Source organism: Antechinus flavipes, chromosome 6, assembly GCF_016432865.1.
Source record: "Antechinus flavipes isolate AdamAnt ecotype Samford, QLD, Australia chromosome 6, AdamAnt_v2, whole genome shotgun sequence".
In the NCBI taxonomy this organism is placed as follows: Eukaryota; Metazoa; Chordata; class Mammalia; order Dasyuromorphia; family Dasyuridae; genus Antechinus; species Antechinus flavipes.
The window spans coordinates 246,294,952-246,322,536 of record NC_067403.1 but is presented as its reverse complement, the minus strand read 5'-3'; the positions used below and the strand labels follow the sequence as shown (position 1 = coordinate 246,322,536).

The following is a 27,585-nucleotide window of genomic DNA, read 5'->3' as shown; positions in this document are numbered from 1 at the left end:
CTCCCTTCTCCCTAGCTCTTCCCCTAGGCAACAAGTAAATCAATGTATGTTAAACATGTGTGACTCTTCTAATATATTTCCATATTTACCAGGCTGCACAAGAAAAGTCAGATCAAAAAGGAAAAAAAAATTGAGAAAAAAAATCAAAAAACAACAAAGAAAGTGACGATATTATGTTTTCATTCACAGTACCCCCAAATCTTCTTTCTGGATATAGATGGCTCTTTCCATTACAAGTCTATTAAAATTAGCCTCACTCAACTTAGAACTGATTTTTACATGTGGTAGGCATGTAATGAAAACTTGTTGAATGAATGAGTCAATGAATAATTGAATAAAGGAAAAATGATTGTATGTTGAATGAAAAATTATGAAATTAGAGAAGAGGATTTCTATATGATTTTTTTTTACTAATGATTTGAATTATCCACTTAGATGATTTTAATTTCTCTTCTTTTTTCCCAAGGTATATAACATTGGACTTTTGAAATGTATACTCCTGCCATCCTGCATAGGTAAGTCAAAGTGAAGTCATGGAAAAATTTAATCACACTGTGACTGAGTTCATCTTGATGGGTTTTACCCAGGATCCTGTGATACAACTGGTGCTCTTTGTCCTTTTCCTCATAGTGTACTCTGTGACAATGGTGGGGAACATCACTCTAATAGTGTTAATCTGTACAGACTCCCGGCTCCATACCCCCATGTATTTTTTCATTGGCAACTTGTCTTTTCTGGATCTCTGGTATTCTACTGTTTATACCCCCAAAATCATGATGACCTGCATCTCTGAGGACAAGAGCATCTCCTTTGCTGGGTGTGTAGCTCAGCTCTTTTTCTCAGGTGGACTGGCATATACTGAATGCTACTTGTTGGCTGCCATGGCATATGACCGCTATATGGCCATCTCCAAACCACTGCTCTATGCTCAAGTCATGACTCAAAGACTCTGTGTGTGTCTTGTAGCAGCTTCCTATCTTGGAGCTTTTGTTATCTGTGGCATCTTTACCCATGAAACATTCATCATGCCTTTCTGTGGGGATAATGTCATTGATGACTTCTTCTGTGACCTACCACCCTTGGTGAAGCTCTCATGTGATGTGAAGACCAATTACCACATTTTCCTTTATTTTATGCTTGCTTCCAATGTTCTTACACCCATAACATTTATCCTGGCCTCTTACATTTTCATCATTATTGCCATCTTGAGGATTCGCTCTGCCCAGGGTCAACTCAAAGCCTTTTCCACTTGTTCTTCTCACTTGATCTCTGTCACTTTATACTTTGGCTCCATTCTTTACATTTATTATAGGCCCAAATCCAGCTATTCCCTGAAGAATGATAAAATTGTCTCCTTATTTTATACTGTTGTCTTCCCCATGTTGAACCCCATGATTTATAGTCTGAGGAACAAAGACGTGAAGGAAGCCCTCAGGAAAGTGTTAAAGATGACAGCTTCCTGAATTGGGTACATAAATAACAAAACTTCTCTTTTCTTTTCTATTATAACAACATGAATATTCAATGTGACTTTCATGAAAAGTTATGATTGTTGTGGAAATGTTTTCTATCATATCAAATGGCTTGCCATACTTTATTTTCCTGTAGAATAAAATTATCAGAATTGAGATAATTTAGGCTAAGCAACCATCAGAAAGAAGTGAAAAGTTTCTTTGGAGAAAAATGTAATTGTACATTTAGGTGCTATAATCACAAATTATTTAACATCTCTTTGAAAAATATCTTCTTATTAATATGAATTTTATTTGACAGGAATTGTATTGTTACTCTTTTGAACTCTTAGAAATAAACTCTGGGACTCTCCTCCTGTGGGTATCTTTGCTGTCCTTTCGGGCCCACAGGCCAGGACGGTCCGCTTCTGGAAATTCTAATGAATTCTTTCTGTACATCAAAAAAAAAAAAAATAAAATAAACTCTGTACTTTTAACTTCATAGAGACAAGGGTTCCATGCTGCTTCTCATGGTCTTCTCTCTCTAATCCAACTCTAGGTTCTTCTCCATCTTTATGGAAAATTGGACTGTGACATTGCATCTCTGGTTATAACATGAAGTTCTTCTCTTTTAGCTTGCCAGAACCTAAACTTCCATGCAACTTCTATAGTCTACTCATGATTCTAGGGGAAATATATATGTCTAGTATGGCTTTTGAAATGTTTTCATGATTATAATGTGACATCTTTAAAGACAGAGATTGATTTGCTAAATTGTATTTATATTCCTAGCAGTAAGCACTGTGCCTAGCACATTTCTTGTTGTTGTTCATTCATATCTGACTCTTACACAACACCGTTGTCTTTATCCATGTTTTATTTTAATAATAGCTTTTAAGTTTTCCAAATATATGTAAAGACAATCTTTAACATTCACCTTTGTAAAACTTTGTGTTCCAAATTTCTGTTCTTCCTTCCACCTGTGGTATCTTCCCTAGATAGCAAGCAATTTACTACTGTCTAAACATGTGCAATTTTTAAAATACAATTTCCATCATATTCATCATACTGTACAAGAAAAATGAGGTAAAAAATGGAAAAAAAGAAAGAAAAAATCCACAAGAAAACAAACAAAAACAAAAAAAGAAAATACTATGCCTTGTTCATTCAGTCTCTATTACTCTATTTCTGGATGCTAATGAATGGCTCCTTCTGTCACATGTATATTGGAATTGCTCTGAATTATTTCATTGTTTATAAGAACCAAATCTATCACAATTGATCACATAATATTGTGTTGCTGTGTACGATGTTCCCTTGGTTTTACTCACTATGCTTAATATCAGTTGATTTAAATCTTTATATGCTTTTATGAAATTATTCACCTCAGGATTTCTAATAAAATAATAATATTTATATATCATCACTTATCTAGCCATTTCTCGATTGGTGGGCATCTACTTAATTTTCAGTTCTTTGCCACCACAAAAAGAGCTGTTGGAAACATTTCTGCACATGCGCATCTTTTATTCTTTTCATTCGTGGGGTTTTCTTGGCAAAGATACTGGAGTACTTTGACATTTTCTTCACTGTGTCCTCCTTTTACAGATAAGAAACTATGGCAAATAGTGAACAATCATTTGTTCAATATCACACAAGTACCAAGAGTTTAAAATTGGATTTGAACTTAGATATTTTTATCTCTAGATTCAGTACTTTAATCATACATATCTATCTTCTCTTATACTTTCAAAGTATGTGTCCTTAGAAACAAAATTATTATGAACATCAATAAGGTTCTTCTTTGAAGAAACATGTCAAAAAGCTCAGATCTTCTACAAGTGTTGCACATGATAAAACCAGATGTTAACTTGCTCCTGAGTCCTTGATGTTCGTCTTCTTCTTCTTTTTTTTTTTTTAAGAGGGAGTCATCTTGATGTAGAGAAAATTCATTTAGAAATAGATAAAAATATAGAAATGGAAATTCCAAAAAGAAATGGCTCCATCTCCTAATATGATTTTAGAAATGTATAAGGAGACATGATTTTTCCACTTCATGTATTACATTTATAACCTAAAACTGTTGAATTAGAAAGTTAGATTATTTCTGATGGCTGGTTGTTTTTGTGTGTCAATTACATCATTCTTTTTGGCTATTAAGATCAGTCTTAGAGTAGCTCCTTAATAAAAGCTTGAACTTTAATGTAAAGAGTTCAATGATCTACATTTAAGCTACAAAATTTGATTGATTATTCATTCACACATATATACATATATATGTGTGTAGTAATCCTTCCTCCCTCCGTCCCTCCCTTACTTCCTCCCTCTCTTCTTTCCTTCCTCTCTCTCCCATCCTCCCATCACCACTTCCTTTCTGTTACTGTTTCCATCACAAAACCTAGAGACATCTTTACATTGTGATTTGACATTAAAGTAGGGCTTTATTAGAAGGAAAAAAGAAATATATTAATTTAGAATAATTAAGAACAAATGCATACAAAATTAATGAAATTTCAAATGGATTATTTGAAAATAAGGTACATTAGTAACATTGAGAATTTTTAAGAGAGATCTATATGAAATAATAGTGCATCAAAAATACAAAATTATAGCCTCATAGACTATAAGAACAGAGCAACACATAAGAACCATCTTGCCTAACTCCATCATTTTACAGATGAATAACTGAGGCTCAAAGAGGGAAAGTGAGTTCCATAAGATTAAATAAATGCATTTAAACTATGAAAATAAAAATAAGAACTAAAAATCCCCTTGTTACTATTTTTGATTTCTTGATCTATTAATTTTTAAAAAAGTTTCTTTTTATACAAGATTCCTCTTTATGAATAAACTTGGTGTTTAAAGAAACATTTTTTCCCCTCTTTTCTTATGTAGCAAATGAAGTTATTTGAAAGAGCTTTGCATTTGTCATTTTATTTCATCCTCCAAACAACCACATTTTCAGGTGGGAGGAAGGGAACACTAAATTATTAAGTACCTACCATGTACCAGACACTTTGATAAATATTTTACTCTTTATTCACAATAACCCTAGAACATGAGTTAGTATGATTCCCATTTTGGGGAAGACCAAGTACAATGGATAGATCTCTGAACATAGATCCAGGAAGTTTTGACTTCAGATGAAGCCTCAGATGCTTATTATCTTTTTGACCTAGTAATTTACCTAATCCATTTGCCTTGGTTTCCTCATCTGTAAAATGGGAATAATAATTGTGTTTATCACTTAGGTTGTGAAAAACAAAGGAAATATTTGTAAAATTGCTTACAAGAGTGCCTGACACATAGTATGTGTTACATAACTATTAGCTGTAATTGTGATACACACAATTAGGATCAATCAAGAAATCAAGTCATTCAGCATTGATATGATTTATTTGGGGGTCACACAATTAGTCTTAGATTGGATTTTAATTTAGGTTTTCTTAACTCCAAGCCCAGGATATTTTACCATTCAAAGTTTAATCCTGTTCCATGGCAATACACAGTTTCTCAGAAACAATTGAATTTATTTCTAGAGTGACTTGTTTTATGACTATAATACACATTTAGTTCAATTGAGATAGATCAAGCATATCTCAACTGAGTCCAAACAGTTAATGCGTTTTCTATTTTTTTTTTTTTTTTTTGGAAAATCATTTTCCTTCTGTGTGACTACTATTGAAATTAACCTTGAGGAACTTTTTCAGATCCAGTTGTACTCAAATATTCTATAATACCACCCCAGCATCACAGAATCTTTTGGGATATGATGAAGAGAGATAATATTGTTATTACTTTCCTGAATTCCCCAGGTTTTGGTAAGAGAAGGAAAGTCATAAATTGATCAGCTTTGGAGATTATAATTCCCTGGTGTGACCTTAGTCCTCTTTTGAAATAATTGCTAGGGGAGAGACCTCCCAAATCAGAAGAAGTATAGCATTTGATGGTATCTGATACCCCAGAGAGCTCAGAACATATAGAAAAGGTACCAGGATGAAATGTGGACTGAATCAAGATGAAAGTACTTCTGAGCTTGTTGGTAAGTTGCATGGTCCTGGGCAGCTGAAGCAGAAGTTTCTCTTTTATACAGTTGATCCTGATTAGGTGAAGGAGGCAGTTGTCTATATGTTGTGATGTGAGTGCCAAAGTTTTCTCTAAGCTCAGATAACTTAAAATGAAATCTAATCATTGGAAGTATTTCTTATGGGATAAATCACTGAAACTATAAAATTTAGACAATCCACCAATTGATAAATGTGCCCTTAATTTCCAGTTCTTTGCTACAACAAAATTGCTATAACTATTTAGAACATATAGATTTTTTTGCCTTTTCCTTGATACCTTAGCAGATAGCTCTGACAGTGGTGTTGATGGTTCAAAGGATATAATCAATTTAATAATTCTTGGAGCATAATTCTAGATGATTTTCCAAAATGATTAAAATGCTTCACAGTTCCATCAACAGTATATTAAGTCTTGTTTTTATCACATCATTTCCAACATTTGTCATTTACCCTTCTATCATTTTAATTAATCTGATAGGTGAGAAATATCTCACAGTTGTTTTAATTTGTATTTTTCCAATGAATAATCATTTAGATAACTTTTTCTTAAATATCTATGTATACACACACACACACACACACACACACACACATATATATATATGTATAATTTTGTTTTTTTTTTTTTTTCATTAGTTTAAATTCAAAATAGTAGCATCCTCCTCTCCCTTCATTCTCCAAAGCCAGATTTTTGGGACTTCTGGAAGATAACCACAAATCCACAAAAAAGGGAAGGGGCCCATGAAAGGATGATCTAGCAGAATAAAGCCCTCTAAATCTATTTGACTTATTTTACATGAGATTCTTAACAATGTAGATTTTTTTGATCCTCAACTCTGAGTAGACTGAAGGGAGAAATTTAGAGGGTAACAATAATTGGCACTAGAAAGTGATAGTCATTAATTTATACTGACAATCTTGAAAAATACCAGCTGTCAGACAATAAAGAGAAAAAGCAAAAATAGCCAAACAGAAAGAACAAATATCTGTTGCCTTGGCCCATTTGCTTTATGGTCAAGCAATCCTATGTTCCTTGATGACATGAGAAAAATATGTTATTACAACATGAAATAAATGGAATTCATAATGATCATAGAACAGGCATTAGGTTGCACAAATAGAGCACCAGACCAAGGCTCAGGAAGACTCATCTTCCTAAGCTCAAATTTGGCCTCAGACACATACTAGCTGTGTGATTCTGGGAAACGAACTTAACTATTCCTGTGTCTCAGTTCTCCTGTAGAAATGAGGGCTTGTAGTTCTAAATCTATGCTTCTTTGAATATAATTCAAATGTCCTGCCTTTGTTCTCCATATTTCTTTTCACCAGATCAAATTGCCTCTTCCACACAGGAGAAAGGTCACTGTGAGCATTTGCCTAACAACTTGAATTCAGTCATCTTTGATTCATCTTCTTTCCTCCCCTCAGGATTTCAGAGAGAGAGAGAGAGAGAGAGAGAGAGAGAGAGAGAGAGAGAGAGAGAGAGAAAAGGAAACTGAGTCCTAAGGCTAGCTTCCAAAGGAATCCTGAACCACTTGGATTATCTTAGATCACTTTGTTATTTCTTTATTATTAATACTAAGCATAAATTCTGTTTCAATAAGAAAGAAATCCCAGACTTCATGCTTTGTGCTTGTTTGTGATTTCATGAGTAATAATTGCAAAACCTGGATCTATTATTATGGAATAGAGCTCCTTTCATATATAATATAGTATGGTCAGTCTAAAACTTCAAGATAATTCATTGAACAATTTGCAATGAAAAGAAAAAAATGAGGGGTTGCACTTTAATGGAAGACATCCAAAATCCAAATGGTAATCAGTGAGTTACTAACTCTATTAATAATTAAAGAAGACTTATTTATCTTGTTTTTGTCCTTACTTTTCTATAAGATTAGGATTCTTAATTGCTAGGCCTACCCTGACAAGGAGAGATTCTAAACTTTCTTATAGTCATATGAATGATTATTTGTATCCTATAGTGGGGAATAAGAGATGAGTTGGAGGGAAATAAATGCTAGAAACAAAAATGAATTTGTCTAGGTCAGCCAGTCATTATTTCATCTTTATTCTTAGTCTAAAATCTATTCAACTTCCATTTTAGGTGAGCCTAGACCTGTGGTTAATCAATGTGTGGAACATGTGGTAGAGAAATTCTCTCCAGTGCTGCAGATGAAAAGATTCTGATATAATTTTGGGAAATTACTTGGGTCACTGAAATATTCAGTGTCTTGACTATGATTGTACCTCCCAGATGTGTCAGGGTTTTAATTTTGGTCTTCTTGAGTCCAGGTTCAGACATCTCTTCATTATTGGGTGCCCTGTTTCAAGCCTTGGGTCACCTCTAACATGCAACAAATATGATAGAGAAAATATTTAGTATGACTTACTGGATGCAAGGCATTGGGTTTGATACTATGGAGCTAAAACTAGATATCTGTGGACTTTGCAGTGAAATAAAAAATATATAAATACATATATACATATACACATACATTTAATATAAATATATAGTATATATTAAATATAAATATATAGATGAACAAAAAATAAAGTTTTCAGATAAATATAACATGTGACACGTAATAAGGATGTTAGAAATAGTGAATGAACTGCTATGTGATGTCTGAGGGTGAAGGGCTTTACAACTAAGAACATCTGGGGAGATTTCCTGGAGAAAAGGGTATTTCAGTTGTCCTTTTAAGAAGGGAGAGAAATTCAACTGCTGGAAGCTCATCAAAGACATAGGAAAGAATAAGAACAAAGAAATAGTGGGGCTGAGACTGCAGTCAGGAATTGAGGAGCATTCATGCCACATCTGGTTGGGGTTTGAGAATAGTTAGAAGATATGCAGAAAGGCTGAGAAATTATGGGATGCCAGAATGTGGATGGACTAAAATTACAGGTACCAAATTATCTCTAGAAGAAATAGGGAGCAATGAAAGTTTTAGAGTGGAAGGAAATGAGCAAACCTAGTATTAACCAAGATTTCAAATTGTTTAGGCATAAGTTTGAAATACAATGGATTAGAGCAGGAGAAGAGTGGATGGAGGAAAACTTGTTAGGAAAATTTTGCCATCAGATCTGGATCTGTTTTAGTATTAGAAGGAACCCTGTCAATCATTTACTAGAAACATTCCTTCTCTCCCCCATTTTATAAATGAGGAAACTGAAGCCCAGTGAGATTAAATGACATATCCAAATTTGTTTGTGGATGAGATAATTTAACTTCAAATCTTCTCACTCCAAATTTAAATCTTTAACACATATAGATACATACTTTTATACTTTTATGTTTGGATAATCTATACAGCCTTATTCATGTGATACATCTATCGTTATGCATGCATACACACATGTGTGTGTGTTTATGTGTGTATATATGAACAGAGATCCACAGAATTGTATGTGTGTATATTTCTGTTGAGGTCACTATCATTATTCTAGATACATTCAAGTTTGCAACATTCAAGCTTTTATATGATCATATATATATATATATATATATATATATTTTAGAGAGAGAGAGAGAGAGAGAGAGAGAGACAGAGAGACAGAGAGACAGAGAGACAGAGACAGAGAGACAGGGAGACAGAGACAGAGAGATAGAGACACAGAGAGAGATAGAGAGAGACAAATAGAGACAGACAGATAGACAGACAATGGCAAGATACTTCCAATCTCAAGGCTCTCCTGAAATCCCTCCTTCAAAGTATTGTCAAAATTACATTCCTAATATATAGATCTGATCATTTCCCTTCCTTGGTCAGTAAAATATAGCAACTCCCCATTAAAAACTGGAACAATTTTAAGTACTTTGGTCAAGCTGGTGCAAACTGCCATATTATGTGTTGTCATACAATTTAATCCTTCTCACTCCTATAATATCCCCTCCCCAATACTGACCCAATTGGTCTTCTCATATGATGCTCCATCTCCCACATTCTATCTGCACTGTCTAGAATGTAACCCTTCCTCACCACTAACTCTAAGAATCCCTGGATCCTTTTAAAGTGCAACTCAAACACAACAATCTACCTGAAACTTTTCCTTATTCATCCACTTTTAGCCCTTCCCCTGCCATTTACAATGAACATGTAGGAAATTGTTTTTGAATAATCATATATATTTGTAATGAATTATTTTTTTACCTTCTCAATATATGGAAGAGGGGGTAGAATATGGAGGGAAAGAATTTGAAATGGAACTAATTGAATTAAAATATTGGGATATGTATGTAGGCAGCTATATGTGTGTTTATAAATATATATTGGATATTGGGCATAAGTATATATGTATATATACATACATATACATAAATTCACATATGCACATGTATTTGTTGTTGAGATATTTCAGTTGAGTCCAACTTTAGGACCCCATTTGGAATATTTTTTGGCAAAGATAATGGGATGGTTTGCCATTTCTCTTTCCAATTCATTTTACAGATGAAGAAATTGGGGCCAAGTGGCTTGCTTAGAACACACAGCTAGGAAGTATCTGAGTCCAGATATTGATTCTGGGAGATGCCTTTCTGATTTCAAGCCCAACAGTCCGTCCATTACCCCACCTAGCTTCCCACCTGTTTAGATAGCTAATTGTTAAATTCTTAGAAATTCTCACAAAACTTTTGAGAGAATTGAAGCTTCTTGATATTGGGGATGGTCTGACTTCATTGCTCTTTTTGCATAATCAGATGTCTGGCACAAGGTAAATATTTAAAAATAGTTGCTCATTGATTTATTAAATTCTTATTATTTTAAATTCTGAAGTTTTGTATGTATTGAGAGTTTACCAAGTATATCACAGGTAGCTAATAGAAAGGCAGATGTTACAAGGTGAATTCCTTGAATTTTCAGACTATAATTTTTTGGGTCACTGTATCCACAGAACTTAGAACATATTTTTTAAACATATGATAGGCATTTAATAAAAGCTATTTGAATGAATGAGTACATGAATAATAAATGAGTAAAGGAATAAATGATGACTGTATGTTGAATGAAACATTATGCAGTTAGAGAATAGCATTTCTATGTGTTAATTTTTCTACTGATGCTCTGAATTATCCACTTAGATGATTTTAATTTCTCTTTCTTTTCAAAGGCATGTATCCTTGTACTTTTGAAATGTATACTCCTGCCATCATGCATAGATGAGATAAAGTGAAGTCATGGGAAAATTTAATCACACTGTGACTGAGTTCATCCTGGTGGGTTTCACCCAAGATCCTGTGATACAACTGGTGCTCTTTGTCCTTTTCCTCATAGTGTACTTTGTGACAGTGGTGGGGAACATCACTCTAATAGTGTTAATCTGTACAGACTCCCGGCTCCATACCCCCATGTATTTCTTCATTGGCAACTTGTCTTTTCTGGATCTCTGGTATTCTACTGTTTATACCCCCAAAATCATGATGACCTGCATCTCTGAGGACAAGAGCATCTCCTTTGCTGGGTGTGTGGCTCAGTTCCTTTTCTCAGGTGGACTGGCATATACTGAATGCTACTTGTTGGTTGCCATGGCATATGACCGCTATATGGCTATCTCCAAACCATTACTCTATGCTCAAGTCATGACTCAAAGAGTCTGTGTGTGTCTCGTAGCAGCTTCCTATCTTGGAGCCTTTATTATCTGTGGCATCTTTACCCATGAAACATTCACCATGCCTTTCTGTGGGGATAATGTCATTGATGATTTCTTCTGTGACCTACCACCCTTGGTGAAACTCTCATGTGATGTGAAGGCCAATTACCACATTTTCCTTTATTTTGTGCTCACTTCTAATGTTCTTACACCCATAACATTAATCCTGGCCTCTTACATTTTCATCATTGTTGCCATCTTGAGGATTCGCTCTGCCCAGGGTCAGCTCAAAGCCTTTTCCACTTGTTCTTCTCACTTGATCTCTGTCACTTTGTACTTTGGCTCCATTCTTTACATTTATTATCGGCCCAAATCCAGCTATTCCCAGGAGCAGGATAAAATTGTCTCCTTATTTTATACTGTAGTTTTCCCTATGTTGAATCCAATGATTTATAGTCTGAGGAACAAAGATGTGAAAGAAGCCCTGAAGAAACTCTTAAAGATGACAGCTTCCTGAATTGAATAGATACACAAATAGCAAAGCCTTGATTTTCCTTTTCTATTATAACCACATGAATATTCACTGTCATTTTCATGAGAAGTTACGATTGCTATGGAGAATATTTTCTATTCTACCAAGTGCTTTGCCATATTTTGTTTTACTATGGAATAAAATTATCAGAGTTAAGATAATTTAGGCTAAGCAACCATCAGTAAGAGTATAAAGTTTCTTTGGAGAAAAACACAAGTATATACTTAAATTGTATAATCTCAAATTATTTAATGTCTTTTTGAAAAAAATATCTTTATGTTAATATTATTTTTTTTTACTGATATGGTATTGGTATTCTTTTGAGCTCTTAGAAATAAGTTTTTTTTTTTTTTTGGCTTTTATCTTCATAGAAACAAGAGTTCCCTGCCATTTCTTATAGTCAGCTCTAGGATCTTCTTCATTTTTGTGGAAAATTGAACTCTACCACTGACAGAGCCCAAACATCCTTGCAACCCCATAGTCTATTTCCCATGCCTGCTGATGATATGGTCCCTTCTTTGTGTCTAGTATGACTTTAATATACTTTTCCTGATTAGAATGTGCCAACTTTAAAGACAGATTGATTTTCAAACTTGTTTTTATATCCCTATCACATAGCACTGTTCTTAGCCATTTTTTGTTTAGTTGTTCACTCATATCTGATTGTTACATGATCTTGTGGGTTTCATGCATGGGGTTTTCTTTCTTTTATAGCTTTTTATTTTTCCAAATACATATAATTCTAATCTTCAACATTCATCTTTGCAAAATCTTGTGCTCTAGATTTCTTCCCCTCTCCACTCTCTAGCAATTCACTATAAGCTAAACATATGCAATTCTTCTAAACATATTTCCATATTGATCATGCTTCACAGGGAAAATAATATCAAAATGGGGAAAAAAAAGAAGGTAAAAAAAGAAAAAAACAACAACCAAACAGCTACCCAAAATGATGAAAATACGATGCTTTGTCCCACATTCAGTCTCCATAATTGTCTCTCTGGATGCTTATGGCTCTTTCCATCACAAGTCTATTTAAAAGAGCCAAGCCTATCACAATTGTTCCTCACATAATATTGTTGTTGCTATGTGCAATGTTCTCTTGAGTTTACTGATTGTGTTTAGTATCAGTTTATATAAATCTTTCAAGGCTTTTTTGAAATCAGCCTACTCATTATTTATTAGAGAATAATTATATTCCATTGTGTGTGTATACATATATATATATATATTCCATTGTGTGTGTATACATATATATATATATATATGTATACACACACACACACACACACACACACACACACATGTATCATCACTTATCTAGCCATTCCCAAATGATGGGCATCTTTAATTTCCAAATTCTTGCCACTAGAAAAAGAGCTGCTACAAACATTTTTGCAATATGTTTTTTACTCTTTTCCTTTTTGGGATTTTCTTGCAAACATACTGGAACAAAACAAATCTCAATTTTAAGATTGTTATACATCTTAAAGTTTGCTTCAACAAGCAAGGAAGAATTTAAAAAATAAATCTATGATAATCCGACTTGTAAATGAGTCCTTCTGATTAAAGATTTAATATTTACAAAAGTATACATTAAACTAGGGCTAAGTGCTTTTCTAAATGAGAATTAACTCCATTGTTATTTATCTTTTTTGATGTAAATTGGAAAAATGTTATGTTAACATATTTAAGAAATTCAAATACAATTGAAAAGTCAAAAACTAAATATTTTAAAATGCCATAGAGAGCAGAACTCAAAATTTTCTAAATTTCATCCATCTCTCTAATATATGTATATTTATGTGTGTGTTTATATATTATATACACACAGAATAGATACATATACATATATATTTATGTGATATTATTTCCTCAAATTTTTCAATTTTTTTATTTCATATATTAGCTATGAATTATTTAGAACTCTAATTTTAAAAACATATTAGCTGTGTGATTTAGGTGCTTCTATTTATATTAAATCTATTCCCTTGATAGTTCAAATACATGATTAAATTGGAAAAAATGTTAATAGTAACATTTATCACGAATAACATCGTGATAATGTTATTCAAGGCTTCTGAGTTTTCTGATATTTCTTTAGGAATGATGCTATTATCTGGATTCTCCCTCTTTATGACAATAATGTGGGTGAGTTATATATTTCCTAATAGAGAAGTGGATCACAATAAGTGATTTAAGTCTTCCATGTGGAAATTTGGACATTTCTTTTTAATGATTTGGTTTCTTTAATTCTACATTTCAGAAGTATTTCTTTTGCACTGGAAAAGCTACAATATGGTGAGAGAAAATGTGGTAAGAGAAAGAAAACTCTCTAGGTTTCTACTGGGAGAAAGTACATCATAATTCAAAACATTGGATTTGGTTCTTAAAAATCTGGGTTTAAGCTATATCTCTTCTGCCTCCTAACTCCTCTTTGCATTCTATTCTTTGGAAGTTGGTGAACTGGACAAGTCTTTGAAAATCACTAAGTTCCACTCCAGGTGCCTTACCCAAAATCACAAAACTTCTAAGTGTCAGATATAGACTATGAACTCAGATTTGCCAATAACACGAAATCTAATGATTCTTGCACTAAATAACAATACCTAACATTTGTCTTTCTTTGTTCACTCATAGATCACTTTACCTATATGTCCTTATACCATAAACAACTCCATTAAAAGCCTTATTTTGAAGAAAAAAAATCAATGAGATTTCAGGGTGAAGAATTCAATCAATTGCCATATGTGCACCAGCAATATTTCAACTCCTAAGTTTCCTTCTCTGTAAATCTGGCTTGTATTATCTGCCATGGATTTCTTAAAGAATGAATGTAAGAAAGGCTTCTTTCCACATGTTTGGCATTTCATCTTTCTGCCTCTTGCTTGTCCTCATCTTTATCTCATAGAACACTTAGATTTCCCAAAAAAGTATAGCTCAGCTGCTACCTCCTATATGAGGTCTTTCCTGACTCACATTCCCCAAAGTTTGTGTACCATCCCTCTTGAAACTAATTATTTTATATTACTTTGTTTCTCCACTGAATTTACTTACCATTTGTATATAACTTTCTCTTAGAATATAGTTTTTTTGAAGGTCAAACTGGATTTGTTTTCATCCTTCTATCCTTATTCTTAGAACTAACATAATATATGCTTCTTATTGTATTCAAAATATTTCAAAAATTTAGACTGTAGCAAAGTAGATGGAGAGTTTACAGGTATCTTATGGTTTACCTACTCTGACTTTGTCACTTTACCAGTGAGGAAACTGAGGCTGAGAGCTTGAATTACTGTCACAGGAATCACACAAGTAAAAATGAGCCAAGATTCAAACAGATCCTGTGCCCCCACCCAGTCCTCTTTACAAGATACTGTGCACTGTTACCCAGCTCTATAGAAATAGAGGCTATTGTTAGAATGATTTTTGCTTTGTATCTATTGGGCATTTAATGCATCTGAGAGAGGTCAAACTGAATCTCAAGTGTGCTGAAGTACTTCCATATTTGTTTGTTTTCTCCTGGAAAATGCTTTCTCCATGGTTGCTTCATGAAGTACTTTTAGGGGTGTAAGTGAGGGTGACAGGATCCTAAGGCAGTTTGAGAAGTCAAGTCAATACCAGTGGGAAACAAAGCCCATTTTCTTACTTTAGAATTGCAAATTTTCCTGGGCTGTGGAATAAAAGGGATTGAGTAACTTTATTCTGATTTCTCCAGTCTTCAATAAGAAAAGGAAAGTCATGGCGAGATCAGTTTTGGAGACCATGTTTTCCTGTACAATTAAGTACTATGAGAGAGATCTCTGGGACAGAAAACTTAACTTGAGTCTCATTCCCTGAGGAATTCAGAACAAATAAGAAAGGCTCTAATATCTGGAAATTTGGACTGCATTGTGATAACTGTGTTCTTGTGGTGTTAGTAATTTGTATATCCCAAGATTGCTGGAACAACAGACTTTTCCTTCTTTTACAGTGAGAGTTAAAAACCTTGATAAGTAAAATATTTATTTGCCTATATGATGTAATGTGAAGGGCAAAGAAAAACCTCTCTGAGCCCAAATGTGTCATGCATCAACTTACTACAATATCTGATTTTCTACCATTAGAATAATTGTTTTAAGGTTAAGGCATTAATAACTATAGCAATCTAGTATTTGACAAACCTAAAGAGCTTTTGGGATAAGAATTCACTATTTGACAAAAACTGCTGGGAAAATTGGAAACTAGAATGGAAGAAATTAGGGCTCGACCACACCTAATACCAAATACAAAGGTAAGATCTAAATGAGTTCATGATTTAGACATAAAGAGTGATTATTATGAGTAAATTAGAAGAACATAGGATAATTTACTGCTCAGATCTGTGGAGAAGGAAGGAATTTGAGGCCAAAAAAGAACTGGAACTCATAATTGAATACCAGAAAGATAATTTTGATTATATTAAGTTAAAAAGTTTTTGTTCAAATAAAACTAATGCAGACAAGATCAGAAGAAAAGCAATAAATTGGGAAATAATTTTTACATTTAAGGATTCTGATAAAGGCATCATATCTAAAATATGTTAGAGAACTGACTCAAATTTATAAGAATCCAAGCCATTTTCCAATTGATAAATGGTCAAAGGATATGAAAAAACAATTTTCAGATGAAGAAATTAACATTGTTTCTAATCATATGAGAAGGTACTCTAAATCACTATTAATCAGAGAAATGCAAATTAAGACAACTCTAAGATACCACTACACACCTCTCAGATTGGCTAAGATCACAGGAAAAGACAAGGATGAATGTTGGAAGGGATATGGGAAAACTGGGACACTAAAACAGCATTGGTAGAGTTGTAAATGGATCCAGCCATTGTGGAGAGCAATTTGGAACTATGTTCAAAAAGTTATCAAACTATGCATACCCTTCGACCCAGCAGTATTTCTATATCCCAAAGAGATCTTAAAGAAAGGAAAGGGACCTACATGTGCAAAAATATTTGTGGCAACCCTTTTCATAGTGGCAAGGAACTGGAAACTTGAGTGGATGTCCATCAGTTGGAGAATGGCTGAATAAGTTATGATATATGAATGTTATATAATATTATTGTTCTATAGGAAATAATCGAAAGGGTGATTTTAGAGAGTCCTGGAGAAACTTACATGAATTGATCTTAAGTGAAATGAGCAGAACGAGGAGATCATTATATATGACAACATAAATATTATATGAGGATCAATTCTGATGAATGTGACTCTTTCTAACAATGAGATGATTGATACCAGTTCCAATGATCTTGTGAAGAAGAGAGACATCTACACTCAGAAAGAGGACTGTGGAACTGAATGTAGATGACAATATAGCATTCTCCCTATTTTTGTTGTCATTCACTTGCATTTTGTTTTCTTACTCATTCACTTTCCCTTTTGGATCTGTCCTCAAAAATTCTGAGGCCCCCACGAGAATGATATGAGTTCTATGCCTTCTTGTGTTCACCCATCTTCCCTTCATACTTAACATAGTATGGTTAACCCCACTCATCAAGTCAAATAAAGAAATATATAAGGCTGAAGAGAGAAAATAGTAATCTGTACACATTCCTGGTTGCACATTCCCATGTATTTCTTCATTGGCAACCTATTATTTTCTTGATCTCTGATACTCATTAGTTTATACTCCTAACAACATAGTAACATGTATCTCTAAGGACAAGAGCAATTTCTTTGCTGGTTGCTTGGTTCAATTCTTTTTTTCAGCTGGGTTAGGATATAATAAATGTTACCAACTGACTGCAATGACATATGACTGTTATATGGCCATATCTAACACTTTGTTTTAGGCTCAAGCCATGTCTTCAAGGTTATATGTGGATGTGGGTCTTGTAATAGCTTCATATTTTGGAGGCTTTGTAAACTCCACTATCATTAAAGGTGAAACATTCTCCCTGACTTTCAGTGGGGAGAATGTCATTGATGACTTCTTCTGTGACCTACCACCCCTTGTGAAACTGACATGTACCACACTGTGCTCTGTTTCCTTTTGATTTCCAGTGTCCTCGTGCCCATTGTTTTCATTATGACCTCCTACCTCTTCATTATTGCTGCCATCTTATGGATTTGCTCCACCCAGGAACAACTCAAAACCTTTTCCACTTGTTCCTCTCACTTGATCTCTGTCATTTTTGTACCATGACTCTATTCTATATATTTGTTCTTGTTCCAGTTCTAGCTACTCCTTAGAGCAGGAAAAATTGTTTTATACTATGGTTTTCCCCATGCTGAACCCCATCTTCTACAGTCAGAGGAACTAAAATGTGAAAGAAACCCTGAAGAAACTGATCAAGATGACAGCTTTCTGAAGAGTAAAACACCCTTATCTTTTGTATTTTCTATGAGATCATGCATATATCTGATGTAATAGTCACCTACAATATTTCAAACTCAAGCAAATAGTTTCTACTAAATAGACATATTGAAAGTATTTGTCTATGCCTCTTTTAGTTTGCTCTGGAATAGAACTCAGATTAAAAGTTGTTCCATCCCTCCACTCTCAAGCTCGATCATGTCCAGACCTAACCTTCCTCATACAAGAGGACCACCAATTCTTGTGTAAAGTGGGGATACAAATAGCTTGGTCTTTATTAAGATCAACGAGTGTCTTTGCCTTCTTTATTTTTTTCCCCTTTAACATTGACCTTATGAGCACTGGAATGTTCAGAAATGTCTGTGAGTTATAATAAGAAGCATCTTATTTTAATTTTATTATCTTGTTTTTTACTGGAAGCCTTTCCTGTTTCCCTCAAATCTAGTGCCTTCCTTCCACTAATTGTCTTCAATTTGTCTTACATATTGTTTGCATGTTTGAAGTCTTCCTGATAACCTATGAGTTCCTTGAGGTCAAGGACTATCTTGTGCCTTTCTTTATATTTAGAACACTTAATAAAATGACTGGTATGTAGTATTTGATTAATAAATTTTTGTTGACTTCTAAAAACTACTGAAGATATAACAGATGTATCTGTAATCATAATAGCTTTGGTAAGATTTGAGACTACACAGCTAAGGGACACAATGGACAGAACACTAGACCAAGAGTCAAAAAGAACTGAGCTCAAATAAGACCCTAGTTACTTACCAGTTATATGGCCATGGACAATTCATTTAATCTCTGTATCAGGTTCATTTTTGCAAAATAAAGATTAAAGACACTTATTTCCCAGGTCATTGTATAGATCAATATGATATAATATTTGCAAATCTCTTTGAAAAACTTGAAGAGCTTTATATCTATTAACTATCAAATTATTGATTTATACTTTATGTGGTTTTATAGCAACATTTTGGTAAAATTGAGTTGGGAAAAGTTGAATGAATCCCTTGGATGTATTATCCAAGTCACTTGTTATTTCCAATGAGATATTTCATTTTGTCATCTATTTTTCATTCTTTCATTTTTGGTTTGCTATTTCTTGATTTCTCATAAAGTCATTTAGCTTCCATTTACTTAATTCTGATCATTAAAATTTTATTTTCTTCACAGAAATTTTGTAACTCCTTTTCCATTTGGCCAATTCTACTTGTTAAGGAGTTTTTTATTCAATTAATTTTGTGCCTCTCAAAAAGCATAATTGACCAAATGAAAAAGATCACACACATTTTAAATTTCTTTAAAAAGAAATGGAAACCCCATAAGCCTGTAACTCACCTCTTATCATGTACAATTTCAGAAATGCATAAGAGCTGTGCAACTTCCCTCTTTATACAATTCAACTAAAGTACATTTCATTAGAGAGTCATTATTTTGGTAGCTGGTTTCTTCTGTATTTTCATGAAGCCATTTAAATTGGGCACTTATGGTAAGGTCTTAAAAAGATTTGGAATCAAGTAAAATGTTAACTGAAAAAATGCTGTAAATAATTGAAGGCACTCGATTGGATTATTCACTCACTCATTCATTCATGCATGCAAGCATGCATGCATTTACTTCATCAGTCTAATCATCATAGAATCACATAATTTTAGGGTTTAAAGGAGCCTTAGTAGCACGATCATATCAAGATCTAATACCCACTGTAATATAATCGAAAAGTGATCATCATATATGCCCTTGAAGATCTTCATTGAAGAACTCAAAATACTAAGAGAACATTCTGCATTATAATCTCGTCTGTTCATGACTGCCTTTTCCTATAAGTTCTAGATTTTTTTTTCATTTCTTTGAGTACTTTCTGATTCCATTTTTCTCCATCTTGCTCTTGTTTGTAGGTGTCTCCATTTAATCTAAATCTGTTTTTTCAGTTATGTTATACACATCAAAAAATGCACAGACAATGCCTCACCAGTAAACATTGTGATAACATGAAGGGACTTCAGATTTTAGAATCAAAGATCCTGCATTCAAAGTTCACATTCTAATCCTTGATAGGTATGTGATATTGGGGAAGCTGAAGATCAGACAGTAACCGTGGGTCTCAGGTTCTTTCAAATGAGAGTTTGGGAGTTCCCTGTATTTGGTGGTCTTCAAACAAAGACTAGGATGTTGTAGAGATGTGTCTACTTTTATCATTCTTATATTTTCTACAAGGAAGCCAAGAGAGAATAACAAAAATCATGACTAACATTTATGTAGGACTTTGAAGTTGCACAATTCTTTACATAGTTTATCTAGTTTTGCCATTCACTAATATGTTGTGAAGTAGATACTATTATTTTTCTCATTTAAAAAATGGGGGAATTGAAGCTTAAAAAGTTAAAATAATTTGCCTAGATTATACAGTTGTTAGATATTTAGTGTGCAACTTGTGTTATTATTTTCTTTATTTTGCAGATGAAAAAACGGAGGCTTATCAGTGACTTCCTTAAGAATGCAGTGATGACTTTTCCATATATAAACCAATAATTCCATCTCTTTGTGCCTTTGTAAAGACTGAGATTCCCCTGCCCTGTCTCCAAATATGAAATATAGTTCCTCTTTATCTCTACCTCAACCTCTAGCTAACTTCAAAGCACCATTCAGGTACTACTTTCTACATCAGACATTTTTGATAGTTTGGGGGTCACAAAGTTTTGATCCCATAGGAAGTAAAGTGTTACCAAAACATTTGGGCTTTGCTATTTTGCTGTGTGAATTTGACCAAGTGACTTAATCTCTTTGGATCTGAATGGATTTGTATTCTTTTCATCTTGAAAATATTTATTTATTTTCTCTCACTTCCTATGTACATAGTATTTATTTATTGGTGCACATTTGTGACCTACCATTAGAATGTAACCTTCCTGAGTGCACTGAGTGCTTTCTTTTTGGGAGAGGTGGGCAGGAGGGGTGGCTTCATATTATCAGTGCCTAGCCCCGTTCTTCATACAATATAGGGAATTAATAGGTGCTTCTTATTGAACTGAAAGTGAAGGATAGTAGCATTGTAGATGGTAAGTCCTAAAGGCCTTTCTAATCTACCTCAGCTAACCATCTTATTTTATACATATGGAAACATATGTATATGAGACTGGAAACAGTCTCAGAGAATTTAAGTGGCTGACAAAAGACACACAGATATAAAATGAGGACTCAGAATTCAAACTCAGGTTCCATGACCCTTGATCAAGGCAAGAACAGTGCTTCTCAGCAGTAAAGAAATGGAACCAATTGCAAGAAATGCTCTTGGTTTATTCATATTTGAACAATTAGTTCAACCAAGATAGACCAAAAGTATCTTAAATGAGTTGAAATATTTTGTTTTCAAAAGGTTCTTTTAGATAGTGATTTTTCCATGGTAATTTGGAGAAGTGTCTGTGAAGGTGACAGATTCCCTAAGTTATCTCCTGAAGTTTTAGGACACAGAAAGTCTTTCTACCCCCAAATTATAAAATTGATTAGACTATAAAGCAAAAGTTGATTGCTTTTATTCTAAACTCTCCAAATTTTAATAAGAGAAGAAAAGTGATGGAGAGACCAATTTTGGAGACCATGATTCCCTAGTGTGGTCCATGACCTCCTGTGCAATTTAATTGCTATCAGAGAGATTTCCTAAGACATGAGACCTAAGTATGCTTGTATTCCCAGAGGGATTCAGAGAAAATAGAAAATGTTTCAAGATCAGCAGACTTGGGTTTCATTAGGGTGATAGTACTTCTGGAAGTGTTTGGTAAGTTGTGTGATTCAAGGCTTTCTCATGATGGCTTGTGGTTTGATTGAAGGAAGCACTACCTGCCTGCATGGTACTTTGTGAGAGTCAAAAAATGGTGTCTCTGAGCTTAAGTATCTCATGTATCTGCCTGCTGCAATGCTTAAAGTTTCACCATTAGAGTAATTTCTGTTATGTTAAAAAAATCAAGCCTATGAGTGTCTTAGATTTCCAACTTTTAGAAAACATCTCATGTGGTTATGTAGTTTTGAAATAGAGACAGAGAGTTTAAGTGAATTATATAATGTTCCAGTTTTAAGAAGGCCAAAGCAGGAAATCTTCCATTGAATATAAATAGTAGAGCTATATCTTACATTCCCTGCAATTTGAGCTTTTGGGACAATTACCCTTTGGAACTTTTTTATGAAATAAGAAAGGGGTGGAAAGGATCCTGTGATATCTTGATCTAGCTTAAAACCGATGCACTAAATCCTCTAACTTAGAGACAATTTTATCTATTTGAAATACAATTTCTTCTGTTTCCCCATACATAGCCTGAACAGAGAAACCAGGTAGCACCAGTTAATAAAAGGAAAAAAAATAATTGGCTTCCCTCTAAGAATACTGAGAAATAACAGTCGATAATGAGGAGAAATGGAAAAAAAAAAACAAACCTAAAATAAGAATAAAAGTATGGTTGTTTTCTTTAGACATTTAAGTCAAGCAGCCCTGCACATTTTAATGAGTCCCGAGAACAAAAATGGATATTTTAATGTAGTGAGATAATTAACATTTTTGATATACATACTATGACCAAGCTTGTCAACAGCAATATGATATATAGAATGTTTGAAAAACAATAAATGTAAGACATGGAATGAATGAGCCAGAAGAATTTTCAGAAGCTAGAATTTATAATGTTAGAACTTCAAAGTTACATTTAAAAATCTTAGAGGGAAAAGGGTCCTGGCACAGAAAACTGAGGGCTGATAGAGTCTTTAGGATGGACAATGTAGGGATTTGATTTAAAGGGGATAGAGAACATAAAATATAGAATGTCAGATTTCCATTGTATTTTACTGATCATCTAATTCAATCTTATCATTTTATATATATGAAGATATTGAGGTTCAGAAAAGTGAAGAAATTTATCCAAAGTCAGATAGATATTTAATATAAAGCCATACATTTAACTCAGTTGTTTTACCTCCCATTTCTTTGCTCTTTGCAGCAGACCTGGCGGTTGTGGCTACCCATGATATGGATCAATGTGAGTGGCTTGTTGTAAGAATTTGAATTTTGCCTTGATCTGTTTGGACCTGGAAAAAGTAGAATAAGGTTTGTGCCTGCTTAGGGGATCATGAATGATTTTTCCAGATCTTATGAATATTTTTTATTTCATTATTATGACTATTAACCAGAAATTATTTATAATAAGATGAGAAATCCCAGACTTCACAAATTTCCTTATTGGTTACTAAGCAGCCTTAACAAGGGGTTAGTCTGAGAATATGACTAATAAAGTGTATATAACTTAGATCTATACATGAATTCACCACTTTAGAAATAAGAAAAAAATGAAAAACAAGGAACTAGATTTTTAATCATGAAAAAGCCAGAATTGTTAGCAAATTAGTTACTTCTTTTATGCCCAATTGGTGACATTTTAATACTCCCAGCTCTCTTCTTCCTTCTAACTCCTCAGAAACTAAAGGGGGGATTTCCCAAGTTTTTTATGAACAAGATTTAATTGACAGATTTGATAACATTCACTACTTTTTGTAATTATAATACTGCATTTTGAGAAAGAGGAGAGCAAATACAATGATTTGATGATTTAACCATGATTTTTCTTTATCATCTGCCTTGAACTATATAAATTAATCTATTTTTAATAATGAGTAGGTGAGTCCTGTTTTGCAAATCTGGCACTCTGATCCTGCTTTACCTAGATGCCCTAACATATTTATAAAAGAAGATAAAACTGTGGCATGTTACAAAATAAAACATAAATGCTGTCTGATAGGGAATGTCTATCAACCAGGAGAATCAAGGAAAAATCCATGTGGAAAGTAGGTTTTGAGATAGATGTTAAAAGAGAAGTTCCTCAAGAAGATAGAGATTATTTGGATTCAATACTGTACATATACATATATATATTCATTATACATGCATATATATGCATATATATATATATATATATATATATATATATATATATATATATATATATATATATATATATATATATATATGTATTTGACTTATCTAAGATCTCAAAATTAGCCTTAAAAGAGGCTAAATTTCAATTCGGGTTCTTTAATTCTACTCTTTCATGTACAATGTGTGTTTTCCTGACTCTGTCATTTCTCAGGTATTTGATCAGGGCAAGTCATGGCATCTCTCTGAGTCTCACTTTCATTATCCAATAAATGAAGTTAATAATAGAGATCAAATGAAATTACGTACTTTTATGTTTATCATATGTTATTTGAGAGTTATTAGTATTTAAAATATGCATAGAATCTCACCAAAGAGGGGAGTTACTTCTAACAACTAAAATTGCATTCTACCTGTCACATAATTAAAAATGTCAGAAAATTGTTCTAGCTATAAAATTATTAAATAATCAAACAATTTTCCCAAATGCTAAATGCAGCAGTTATGGGTTGAACTTCGGTTTGCAAACACAACTCTTATGCACTATTCCATGATGACACATCATTGTAATTAATAATCATGACAAAGATACTGGTCATAATGATGACAATAGGTTGACTTCTTTGATTTGGTAAGATTTCTTTGATTCACCTGTAGCAAAGGAGGCAAAATGAATAAAAATCTTAAATTATAGATTTTAAAGGAAGCATCCTTTCATTAACATTTCTTTTGTTAGTTGGAAATGACATTTCAGATAGAACTTGCTCTTTTGATATAAGAAAAATAATTCTAAATGCACCTATGTACTGTGTATTGACACATACAGAACATTCAAGTGAATTAAAATGAATCATCAGATCTAATATTTAACAGATATGAAGCAATGTTGCTCAGTGGAAGAAGAGCTCAGTTTAGAAGTAAAAGACCTTTGGAATACCACTTAATATTTCTGGATCAAAGTGTTCTGTTTTCTAAAATAAAAGGGCTGGACTAGTTAATTTCTAAAGACCTTTCTAACTTTAAATATTTGAACAGCTCATTTCTTAATTTCTTGATCTACCGGCTTTACAATGACATACAAGTACTCAAGAATAGAAATTTTGAAAGAAAAACTTGGTAATGAACTTGACAGGAAAAGAATAATAATGGTATTCTATGAATAACTATTTGCTGCTTTTGCTCTTAAAGGGTCTATACTTTCATTAGTGTGGGTCCTATTTTCATAAATGATGGTGTAAAATCTTACATTATTTGAGAACTGCTGTGGCTAAAAAAGTGAAGAATCCTCATTCTTAGCCAAACTTACAAGAAGCCTCTATGAAATTAGTTGAGCTGGTTTTTGAATGACAAATCAAATGAACTAAAACCTAAATAGCATCTATTAAGAGCCTGTTACATGTCAGGCACTAGGAATACCAAGAAAGGCAAAAGATAATCTTGGCTCTCAAAGACCTCACAATCTAACAGGGATTAAGGAAGTAAATACAAACGGCTATATAAAAACATGCTATAGGTAGGATAAATGATAAAAAAAATCATAAAATAAGAGCCTAGCATTCAAGAGGCTAGAAAAAGGCATATTGTAGAGGGCAGGATTTTAACTGTGACCTGCAGGAAGATAGGGAAGCCAGAAAGTAGAAATGAAGAAACAGAACATTTCAGGTAAGAGAAACAACCAATGGAAATATATGGAAGAAAAAGTATAATGTTGAATGGGAGAAATAGTATGGAAGCTAATGTCTGGATCCCAGAGTACATCAAGGAGAAACACATTAGCTGGGCTTTAAAGCCAGTGGATTTCATGTCAAGCATGAATCCATTTATGGGGTACACACTTGAAGCATTTCTAACTTAGTGGGATTTATCAGAGATAATGATACCCATACATAGAGGCCAGAATCAACTGCAATCCTACTCTATGAGCTTTCCATTGAAGGGAAAGTCATTTTCTAAACATCCAACTGGCAATCTCAAAATCATTCTACATCTTTCTTTCTCCCACATACATCTAATCAGTTGCCAAATATTGACTATTCTATATCTGGACTATATATTAATTCTTATTGATGGCATGGATAGAATGCTAGACCTGAAGTCAGAAAGAACTGATTTCAAAACCTTCCTCAGATACTTATTAGCTATATGACCATGGGCAAATGACTTGATATCACTTAGACTCAATTTTCCTATCTGTGCAATGTGGGATAAGAATCCTCACATTTTTATTGTAACAATAAAATGGGATAACACATGTACATCACTTTATGTTATTGATATTATTATAATTAATATTAATATCATTAATGTAAATCTATGACATTCTCTCCACTGATTTGACATCTATACATATTCAATATCTTATTATTTCACCAAAATTTATTCTCCCAATAGTCTCTAAATAAGTATTGTTGTCTCAAAGCTTTCTTTCCCCTTTGTTGATTACCTCCAATTTATTATGCATATATAATATCTATATATTTGCATATGACATACATATTATTATATTCATACCATATATATCTTTATACATCTATGTGTATCATATCTGTATATATATTACATATATATACAGATATTGTGTATTCATGTAAATTCTTGAATGAATGAATAAAACAGTTAATTACTTATTCACTATGATGTTCAGTTATCAAGCAACTAATCCTGATTTTCATTCATTTCCCCAAGTGATTCAAGTTATTACATGACTGAAATATGTGATCTTCACATCAAGTATAGAGAAGATGAGTTGAAGTCATGGAAAAATTTAATCACACTGTGACTAAGTTCATCCTGGTGGGTTTTACCCAGGATCCTGTCATGCAACTGGTGCTCTTTGTGTTTTTTCTCATTGTGTATTCTCTAACAGTAGTGGGGAACATCACTTTGATAGTCTTAATTTGTGCAGACTCCAGGCTACATAGCCCTATGTATTTCTTCATTGGGAACCTGTCTTTTTTAGATCTCTGGTATTCTACTGTTTATACCCCCAAAATTATAATGACCTGCATTTCTGAGGACAAGAGTATCTCTTTTGCTGGGTGTGTGGCTCAGTTCCTCTTCTCAGGCGGACTGGCATATAGTGAATGCTACCTGTTGGCCGCCATGGCATATGACCGCTATATGGCCATTTCCAAACCACTACTCTATGCTCAGACCATGTCTACAAGGGTCTGTGTGGGTCTTGTTGCAGCTTCATATGTTGGAGCTTTCACTAACTGTGCAATCATTACCCATGAAACATTCACTATGTCTTTCTGTGGGGATAATGTCATTGATGACTTCTTCTGTGACCTACCACCCTTGGTGAAGCTGGCATGTGATGTGAAGGCCAGTTACCAAATTTTGCTTTATTTCCTCTTGACTTCTAATGTAATAACTCCCACTGTCTTCATCTTGGCCTCATACATGTTCATTATTTGTGCCATCTTGAGGATTCGCTCTACCCAAGGCCGCCTCAAAGCCTTCTCTACTTGCTCCTCCCATTTGATCTCTGTTACCTTGTATTATGGCTCTATTCTTTACATTTATTCTCGCCCAAGTTCCAGTTATTCTCTACAACGTGACAAAATTGTCTCCTCATTTTATACTGTCGTCTTCCCTATGTTGAACCCCATGATCTACAGTCTGAGGAACAAAGATGTGAAAGAAGCCCTGAAGAAACTCTTCAAGATGCCAGCTTCCTAA

At 33.6% G+C, this 27,585-nt stretch overlaps 2 protein-coding genes and 2 pseudogenes across 2 annotated transcripts; all 4 read left to right on the top strand.

Annotated features, from left to right (window-relative positions):
- The first annotated feature begins 533 nt into the window (after positions 1–533).
- LOC127540917 (olfactory receptor 1013-like) lies at positions 534–1,463 on the top strand. Its single transcript, XM_051965896.1, has one exon. The coding sequence runs from the start codon at positions 534–536 to the stop codon at positions 1,461–1,463; it is 930 nt and encodes a 309-aa protein (XP_051821856.1).
- A 9,210-nt stretch (positions 1,464–10,673) lies between these two features.
- LOC127540933 (olfactory receptor 1013-like) lies at positions 10,674–11,621 on the top strand (annotated as a pseudogene).
- Positions 11,622–17,268: 5,647 nt separating this feature from the next.
- On the top strand, positions 17,269–17,931 carry LOC127541594 (olfactory receptor 1013-like; annotated as a pseudogene).
- Positions 17,932–26,655: 8,724 nt separating this feature from the next.
- Positions 26,656–27,585, top strand: LOC127540879 (olfactory receptor 1013-like). Its single transcript, XM_051965799.1, has one exon. It carries the CDS (start codon positions 26,656–26,658, stop codon positions 27,583–27,585), a length of 930 nt encoding a protein of 309 aa, XP_051821759.1.